Source organism: Henckelia pumila, chromosome 3 (assembly GCF_033568475.1).
Source record: "Henckelia pumila isolate YLH828 chromosome 3, ASM3356847v2, whole genome shotgun sequence".
Classification (NCBI taxonomy): Eukaryota; Viridiplantae; Streptophyta; class Magnoliopsida; order Lamiales; family Gesneriaceae; genus Henckelia; species Henckelia pumila.
Genome location: NC_133122.1, coordinates 172,768,160 through 172,777,875, shown reverse-complemented (window position 1 = coordinate 172,777,875; position 9,716 = coordinate 172,768,160). Strand labels below are relative to the sequence as shown.

At 36.1% G+C, this 9,716-nt stretch overlaps 1 protein-coding gene across 1 annotated transcript; it reads right to left on the bottom strand.

Annotated features, from left to right (window-relative positions):
- Window positions 1-333: 333 nt before the first annotated feature.
- LOC140892773 (uncharacterized) lies at window positions 334-2,233 on the bottom strand. Its single transcript, XM_073301764.1, has 5 exons — window positions 2,073-2,233; window positions 1,755-1,981; window positions 871-1,165; window positions 710-787; window positions 334-600 (listed from the first exon to the last, which is right to left on the bottom strand). Exons 2-5 carry the CDS (start codon window positions 1,976-1,978, stop codon window positions 550-552), a joined length of 648 nt encoding a protein of 215 aa, XP_073157865.1. The 5' UTR covers window positions 1,979-1,981; window positions 2,073-2,233; the 3' UTR covers window positions 334-549.
- Between the last annotated feature and the right edge of the window lie 7,483 nt (window positions 2,234-9,716).

Here is a 9,716-nt window from a genome sequence, read left to right as displayed (position 1 = left end):
CGAAGATGAAAAAAATACCAAAATAATTAAGTCAAAAATGGAAGAAGAAAAAATTATATTACAACTAAGGTTAATAGACACGTCCTTCTTTCTAGTTTTAGTGATTTTTTTTTTTTTTTTTGGTTCTTTGTTTTTTGTGTTTTTTCTCCCTCCCTCTTGAAACGCACTTCCCTTCATTGTCTTCTTCTGAATACGTAGCATAGATTAGATGGAACAAGAACATTTTCTCTACTGTGTTTGTTTAAAGCAAGAATAATAATTTATGACCCAGACTCGGTCTCGTAAAGGCCAAGAACAAGATAAACAGTCTATAAAAATGACGAGCAAGCCCCATTAAATTAATAATTATCTTTGTGGACTGGTATAAATAATTCGTGATCTGCATCTTACCAAAATGTCACTGCAATATAATTATCAGGTAGAACTCAGACTTCTGTGCAAAGAATACCACTTCAAGAATACAAATCAAAAGGCGGGGCAACATCACAAATTGAAATTCTGCGAGTTAAAATATAAGGTTGAAAAAATCACTTTCTTGTAGCAATGTCGTCATTCCGAATCACTTTCCATGGTTCCCATGGCCTTCAATCCTCTTGGTTTCTGCCCAAAAATTATAAATAAGAAATGGCATCCTAACTCTACCATCGGAATCGGGCATTTGAAGTAAAATCAAACAGAGAGTGAAAGGCGAAAGAAAAATCTTGAGTACCTTCTTAGAGGTCTTCTTCTCCCTCACTTCATACCTTTCTTGGCACAAGTCTGATAGCCAAGCACCGGGACTAACCAACTACAAACAGATAATACGATGTCATTATATCTCAATGCATGATTTAGATTTACATAACTTCTTCGTCAACTAAATTTGCTCACCAATATGGTTCTTTGAACCAACTTAGCCCTTTTCTTTGGCCTTTGGGGTGGTTTACATCCTTTCATCAACATAAAATCTTCCTCTTTTTCTTTATTAGATAAAGAAATCAACAACTTTGGCCAAACCATTTTTTTATTTTCCTCCTTGGCAGGATTTGCAAATAGCAACTTGTTGCCATCTTCGAATCCGCCACTGGATCCCCTCGTCGTGTAATACCTGTCTTCCTTCTCAGGAGATGAAGATGCTGATGCTTTCCGGTTATCATTTGCACCAGATCTACTCATCCCCAATTCCCTGTAGTGAATGTTATGAATTCATTACTGGTTTGAATTACGCATATATTTGCATACATCTCTTACTTAGTTACTTACACACAATCCATTCTCCGTTTTGTTGTAGAAAACAAAACTTTGAATAAAATTTATGTAGATGAGAGACTGATTGGATATGTAAGCATTAACCAACCACAATGATACGAATGACTAGCATATACTTGGATCCAACAACCGCTACCAAAACCTCCAAAAGAATGTTCAACAAATTTGCTTGTACCAGATACTCAACTTTTATCTAATCTTTCTGATCCAAGATACACAGCATCCCGCTCAGTTTAAGATACAGAAAACAAATCGAAAAGTTGAGATTCCAGAGCCACATCAATTGAAGGAAAAACGAAGAAATTCAGAAGCACACTTCAAACAAACAAAAAAAACTTAGAAAAAAATAAATATCTTTAAAAAAAAAAAAACAATCCTTTTTTTTTTCAATATATAGTACCAACAAAAACATTATTGAAAAAAGAAAGGGGACTCGAAAAAACAAGAAAGATTCGATTTTTTTTTTCTTGAAATTCATAATCTTTTGCCTTGATTGATGTTGTTACCTGTTGGGACGAAGAGGAGATGGAACTGGAGGTAGACCAAGCCCATCTTTACCGCCGTTGGTAATATTATTATTATGGTGATTGTTTTCAACAACCCTTGAAGTGATTTTCTTCTTCATAACGCCGACACCGACGCCGCTTCCATCTGTTTTCCCATTCAAATCCGGATCTTTAACTTTTACACACCTTAGTCTCTTTCTGTTCCCCCACTGCAACTTATCCATTATCTGTATACAGCATCACCAAAATACCAAGCCACCATTTCAGATCCTCGCACAAACACAAAATATAAAAATTCAGTAGAAAAACCAAACACACCTCAAGATCTGTAGAATATGATAATGGAGCACCCAATAATCTCTCAATCAACACTAGCCAAAAATGTATGCCAAAATGCAGAGAGATTGCGCAAACCACAAGATGAGAACTTCTCTGCTTGCAAAATGAAAAATGGATGTAATGTAAACTATATCATTCAACTTCGATTTTAATTTAATTTCGTTCCACACAAATAGAATATACAATGTATATATTTTTTTTTATTAAAAAAATGTTATTTCTTTTGTAAGTTTGTGGGGTCGATAACAAGGGAGAATCTGGGCCGTTGATCTTTTTGATAAAGATGAGATGAGATTGGGTTTCCTTCCGACCGTCGGAGCAGATTATGAGTCACGTGACTCTCATGCTCTTCTTTACCGAATTTCCTAAAAACTCACCTTGAGCCTTATTATAGCAGTCGGATTATTTTTTAAAAGTTGGGGTTGTACAACCCGACCCAATTATATATGCACTGGGTTCCGTTACTGTTGCCAACATTTATTTTTTACGAGAATATAAATTATGTTTGAGTATGGCATCATGAAGCCAAGATGGAAAAACCAATCCACGTAAATGGACGCATACAAGATAACGCAAATTTAGCAATCACATGGGCAGTCATGCACGTTGGCCTTCCTACGCATGTGCTTTATCCCTAAAAAAAAACTCATCCAAAAGTATCTCTCGAACGACAACTATGATACGCCCAGCAGGTCATATTTAGATACTCCGACTCATCTAGCACATCATGAATCGCCTCCATCGCATCGGAATATATCCAAACCTTGGTGATATCCCACATCTTGCAAAGACTCATACCATGCAACAACGCCCACAATTCACCAACATAAATTTTGTTTTTGAACACAATCTTGAATTATATTACTACTCAAATACGATAAATTTAATTAAATACACACTACTTGCAGTTATAAAGGATTCAAACTAATATTATAGAAAGATAATGAAATTATAGATGGAATATGTGGGATCCAACTTATGATGTGCTTTCTTATCTTTCATCAAGTATCATATATATTTTGTTAGAGTAGATGTAATGCAATCCAATTGTTGGCTAGAGATGTTATTGATTCAAGTGTAATAAAAAAAATCTTTATTTTAATATAATTTACATTTTATATTTATTTTAGCATTTCTTTATCCATATGCACATGCAAGCTGCATAGATAAATACCTTGAATATAGCATAATACAATAAATATAAAGTTTTACATATGATGACAATAATAAAACACATATTTAAGTTAATGTATATTCTAAACAAGTTCCTAGTCAATTAAGCCGCCTAAAAGATGGATAAAGATCGCTTGAGTTTGATATTAGCATCTGTGATGTTGTGTATCACATTTCATTGGTCAAGACACAGAGAAATTCAAACATACAATATGATGTTCATTTGATGAGTTCACTGAACTACCCTCCCTAGGACTTTTCAAGTGGTTGTTATTCATCGAGTGGAGAAGTTCGTGATTATGGTAGTACAAATTAGTCCTTATGACCCGCAAAAACACTGAGGCTCTATATGCTAGGACTGCACTTTGATTCGTTTACCGACTCCGTGAGGGTCATCAGGTGGAGAGATTGGGTGTAGTTGTGACACATGTAGTATCCAATGCATTGTAGTCTCGGATTCATCGCTCGCCTACGGGCGTGGATATCAGTGATCTGAAGAGATAATAGTGTGTGGAGTCTCTGGCCAGAGCAAGATATGTCTTTTTGGAAAAATAGTTTCTCTAGTTGAACATGCGATACAACTATGTATCTTCTGATGTGTTTCATATGGTTATCAAATTTCGATCAACCATCGATGTACCAATGATTGAAGATTCCATCGGGATGTATGAGATGAAGAGACTGTAGTGTAACCTTAGTCGATTGGTTCTTGCAAGCACTATATGTGATACCTAGGAAATCATGGGGTAAAGCTAATAGGTGCTCTTACCATGATTCTATGGGTCTAATCAGAAATGAATTCTGATATTCTATGATCAATGAATTGATGTATAGAATGTGGCTAATTAGGGTAAACCTGCATTGTAGTGACCTGCTCCGAGATCACCTACTAAATATTTTTAAACATGTAGTTAAGTTTTAAAAACACAATAATCAATAAATAGTGGAAATAAAGTCTTACAACAAACAACCGGCGGAATAAAACCGACCCTAAAATCAAAGGTGAAATATAGTTTACAATCCCATCGAAAATAATACTAAAAATATTCTCATCAGAATCCTGATACTAGAAAAAAACAACAACCCAAGGAACTGCTGCAACATCAGCGACCGCTATATCCGGGTTCTTTCAACATAAGTCCTGCCTCGTAGAATGGGGCGTCCAAGAAAAAACTGAGGACATGAGCGCTAACAACGTCCAGTACAAAAGTATGAGTATACATAGTCTATTGAATATTAATGAATATACGGGTACCATAAACCTATCACGGTAAAGCTATTGCTCAATCAACTGACGCCATGATATGTAGCACACTGGGTCGTCATATAAGGAGGGGGCTCACACACCAAAAATAAATCTGTGGGTATCTGTGACTTGATCCCCACCAACGGGTCCTACCATCCAATTAATAATCGAGGTTGAGCGACCCCACTACGAGTTATGTCAAGGTATACAAGCTCAACATGGTATTATATGCATCATAATAATGACATAATATATGCACATAAAACATGCAAACATAAAATATGCATACTCAACTTAGATATCTCAAATAGTACATTTGTACCTCTAATCAAGCAACCTAGCAACTCGGGTACTCAAGTCCAAGTCTATAAGCATGTAGCGATCCTACCCGGATCCACTATCTAATCAGAGATTAATTGCGCATGAATAATAATTAAATTAAAATCTTAACAGCGGAAAGTAAATACAACAAATCAAGTCGGCGGAATACAACCGACGGTCGAAAATTTATGAATAAATCCCGTTTATACAACCATATCAAACTAGGGTATCAAATCCCTAACCTCTAGCACTCACACTGCCGCTCTGGCACCGGGTCTCACTCCTGCCTCAAACCGCCCGCACTGTCGAGCCTAAGACCTGTCCCGCCACAAAGGTATCCAAGATACACAAACACAGGGGCATGAGCGACTACGCTCAATACGAAAGCAATGATATACGAAACACAGGGGCTTGATGGCACAAGCTTGCTCATTATATCCTCTAGCGGGTGTAAGATCAACTTCGAACAACTTCCCTCCTCCTTTTGAAGCTCAAATGGTTGGTCTGTAAAATCCGAGTATTGAGATTGCGAATACCGATAATAGTCAAACTCTTCCATATCATCCAACATGTGTCTCATGGTATCAGCATCTCGGCAAAATATTGATATACCGGTTGTGAAAGATCCATCAATTACCCATCTTCGTCATTGCATCCAAACCATTAAGAAAATATGTAAGGAGAGAATAGTTAGAAAAATCATGATACCGGAAGATGGTTTCCAAATATTTGAATCTCTTCCATGCTGCGTAGAATGACTCTCCGTGTTACTGGGTAAAACTTGTGAATACTTGTCGACTTGACATCTCAAAGTATTACACCACAAAAATTCTTTCAAAAACAGAAAAAAACGGTGAAAGAAAAAAATAATAAAAAACAAAAACAAAAACACAAATAAATTAAACGTCTTCCCCGGCAACGGCGCCAAAATTTGGTAGCGCTTACTCGTGTCGCGCCCAAATTAACCCAACCCAGATTAACTAAATAAAATGAAGTAGCGAGAGTAGGGATCGTTCCCACGAGAAAAGTGAAATTTATTTGTGTTCTTAAAAATACTAAAAATAATTAAAAGGGGTTTTTTTTTTATTCTATTAACTACTATGCAAGAATTAAATTAAACTAGAGAAATCAATTAAAAACAAGTCTTGGTATCGGTCGACTACACCGTTGAAATCATTCACTCGATCATTGATTCTCAAAAATAATTAATTCTCATTGAATATTCACAATTGGAAATTTAATTCCTGTTCACCTTAATTTTAGTTAATTAGACACCAGCGTTCTAGATTAACTCTTACCAATAAATCAACCCAAATACCAGCGATCCAGATTTAAATCTAAGGTAGCATTCATACGAGTGAAACTGATGAATCTAGACAACACATGCACCAGCGGATGTATTTAGCCTAGTCAATTGTTGTTCCTAGGATTTAACAAATTCAACAGCAGAAAATATTAAATGCAGTTGCTTCACAAATTAGATAATTCAAACAATTACGGATTTGAATTCTAATTTAGCGGTAGATTGTATAGCGAAATCACAGGCCTATAATCTCACATACAAGCATAAAATAATCCAGAACAAATTTTGATACGCAATTAAAATCAAACACTGAAAATCAAAATCTCACAAATTGAATAAAATCAAGGGTTTGTCTTCCTCAACCAAGTACAAAAACTAGAAAGATTAAAATCTAAGAACAGAGAAGATAGAACCTAGTCGGCAGATGTTTTCTTGCGTGTTCAGCCGTCCAGAAGATTGATCATCCTCTCAAAAAACAAGATCAAAACCCTTAAATAAGACTAGATTCCTAAATAAATAAGTTTCCTAACTTAAAAATATTTCTCGGAAAAGTCGGTGTGCTCGATCCTGTGAGTTGGTAGGATTGAGCGCCAAGAAAATGGTGAACCTACTGCCTGCGTCTCTCATGGGCGTGCTCGATCGCACGAGTTGGTAGGATCGAGCGCACAAAAATATCCAACTTACTGTTTGCAAATTCTTTCTCGCGCTCGATCCTGTGACTTGGTAGGATCGAGCACGACTTTTTTCAAGCGAGCAGCGATTTTGAAAAATTTATATCCGGATATCTAGCCGTCGAATTGAGTTGAAATTTGGACAGCTGCTTTAAAAATCCTGAACTTCATTCTGAACGGTGAAGATTGGATTTTGACTTCTCTAAAATTAAATATGATTTTCTGATCATTGCTGCTTCGTAATTCTTCTCTTATCTCGGCTCTTTCTTCCATCTTTAGTTCCATTTCTTCTCTTTTCCTATATCAAATCACATACAATGATTAGGAACTATAACATGAATATAATCAATCAAAATGTACCTAATCATCATAATTTAATCCAAGTAAACATAGAAAAATATCGACATATCAAACTCCCCCATACTTAAACCTTGCTCGCCCTCGAGCAACACAAAACATAAACACAAATGAATAATGAAATCATAGCCTCAAAGAAGTTTTCACATACAAAACAAAATTATGAAGACTCTCGATTTTTCATAATACATAATCAGTCAATCGTGAACGTGTGTGCGTGTGTGTCATGTTATTTCAGCTACATGTAACTTCAAAAAAGTCAGTTTTAAGACTGTTCGCCGACCTATGACAAATCAGTGTGAGTATCCCCATCAAGAGCTCTTTCCTCCCAACAATCTTCAAACAAAAACACAACTCTCTTGAGATAAAATTATGCACCTCCGGATTTTGCACATGGTATTGCTTTAACTCCAATAATTACCCGCTAACTTAGCTATCACTAAGACAGGATTATAATTTCAATCCCTTCGTCTATAGCCTGGATGGAGAATCAACCCCATTTAATCCGCATACTTAGCCTTGAATTTAATTTTTTAGTATTAGGATTTCAATCCTTTCTAGGCCCGGATGGAGTTGTAAATTTTTTTTTTCTAGGTGCGCCCAAGATCGTTTATGTCAAGTTAAAAAGATCATCAGGGTTCAACAAAACACTATTAGGCTCCACAAACACCTATTGTCGTGCAATGGTCCAACAGACACAAACATCATCTAATACATCGCTACAGTTCACTGGTCAAACATGTGTGTTTAAAATTATTCACTACTCAACCTCAAGTTCCTCATATCCAATCAAGAGTAAAATTTTTCAGCAAAAATAATTTTACAAAACTTTATCATCATAGGCTAGTGAATTTCATCAGTGATATTCATTGCTAACTACGAGCTCTAAAATTTTTCAAAAATACGGCTAAATTCTCTAACTGACTGGCTAAGTCCTCTCCCCCATACTTAGAATCTTACATTGTCCCCAATGTAAGTAAAAATGGAAAATAAAAACAAAAACTAAAGAAAAACAAATAAAAGATATGGAAGAAAATACTCCCCTTGGGTTGCCTCCCAAGCAGCGCTTGATTTTAAGTCTTCAACTTGACTCTCAGAAGCACTCCTCAAAAAGCGGCTGACACCCAAAATAAGTGTAATATGACACCACAAATGGGTCTTTGTTCCATGTGCCCTCAAGCTTGGTGGTAGCGCTTAGTCGTGTCACGCCCAAATTAACCCAACTCAGATTAAACAATTAAACATGTAGTAGCGAGAGTAGGGATCGTTCCCACGAGGAAAGTGAAATTTATCTGTGTTCTTAAAATTACTGAAATTAAATAAAAAACAAGGGATTTGGATTTTAAAAAAATAACTAATAACAATTTAAAACAAAATAAAATACTTAAAAATAAGTCTTGGTATCAGTCGACTCCACCCTTGAAATTATTCATTTGATCATCGATTCTCTAAAAATAATTAATTCTCATTGAATATTCACCATTGGAAATTTAATTCCTGTTTCACCTTAATTTTAGTTAACTAAACACAAGCGTTCTAAATTAACCCTTACCAATGAATTAACCCAATACAAGCGATCAGATTTAAACCCACGGCAGCATTCAAACTAGTAAAACTGATAAATCTAGACAACCCATACACAAGCGGATGAATTTAGCCTAGTCAATTGTTATCCCTACAATTCCTAATCTCACAAGCGGACGATTATTAATTGTAGTTGCTTCACAAATCAGAGGTTTCAAACAATTACGGATTTGAATTCCAATTTAGCAGTAGATTGTATAGAAATCACAGGACTATAATCTCACACACAAGCATGGCAATCAATTCAGAATAACTCTTGATACGCAATTTGAATTAAACAAATACAAACTGTATCTCACAAATTAAATAAAATCAAGGGTTTCGTCTTCCTTCAACCAAGAACAAAAACTAAAAGATTAAAATCTAAGAACAAGGAAGAAAGAACCAAGCCGCCAGAAGATTTCTCTCTGTCTTCGGCCGTCCAAGTCTGCGTCGTTCCCTCTGATCCCTTCTATTGTGTCTTTTAAATCTCTTTTATATTTCCTCGAGGCCCGTCAAAGAAAGTCCGACAAATCGAGTGTTTTAAAGTTACAAAAATTGGCCAATTTCTCGCACAGAGCAGCGCGGGCACGCCTACAAATCGGGAGGGCGCGCCTTAGCTTCGTATTTTCACTTCTTTTCACGTCCAGGGACGGCGCGGGCGCGCCTATAAATCGGGAGGGCGCGCCTTAGCTTCGCATGTGTTATTCTGCAGCGAGCGACAATTTTCAAAAAATCATACCTCACAATATAACCGTCGGATTGAGCTGAAATTTGGACAACTGCTTTAAAACATCTTGAACTTGATTCTGAACGATAGAGATCAGATTTGAACTTCTATAAAATTAAATATAATTTTCAGATCATTGCTGCTCCGTAATTCATTCTCGCGCAAAAGCTTTTCCATCTTTTCCTCGACAAAAAGATACGTCCTATACAATAAACACGGGAGCGCGTAATGTAGGCATGATGCATGAAATACAAACTAA

Coding starts and splice junctions, on each gene's coding strand:
- LOC140892773 (XM_073301764.1), bottom strand. CDS start 1,978: ATGGATAAGTTGCAGTGGGGGAACAGAAAGAGACTAAGGTGTGTAAAA. Junction 788..870: donor TGGTTCAAAGAACCATATTG/GTGAGCAAATTT, acceptor ATCTGTTTGTAG/TTGGTTAGTCCCGGTGCTTG. Junction 601..709: donor AGAAGAAGACCTCTAAGAAG/GTACTCAAGATT, acceptor ATTTTTGGGCAG/AAACCAAGAGGATTGAAGGC.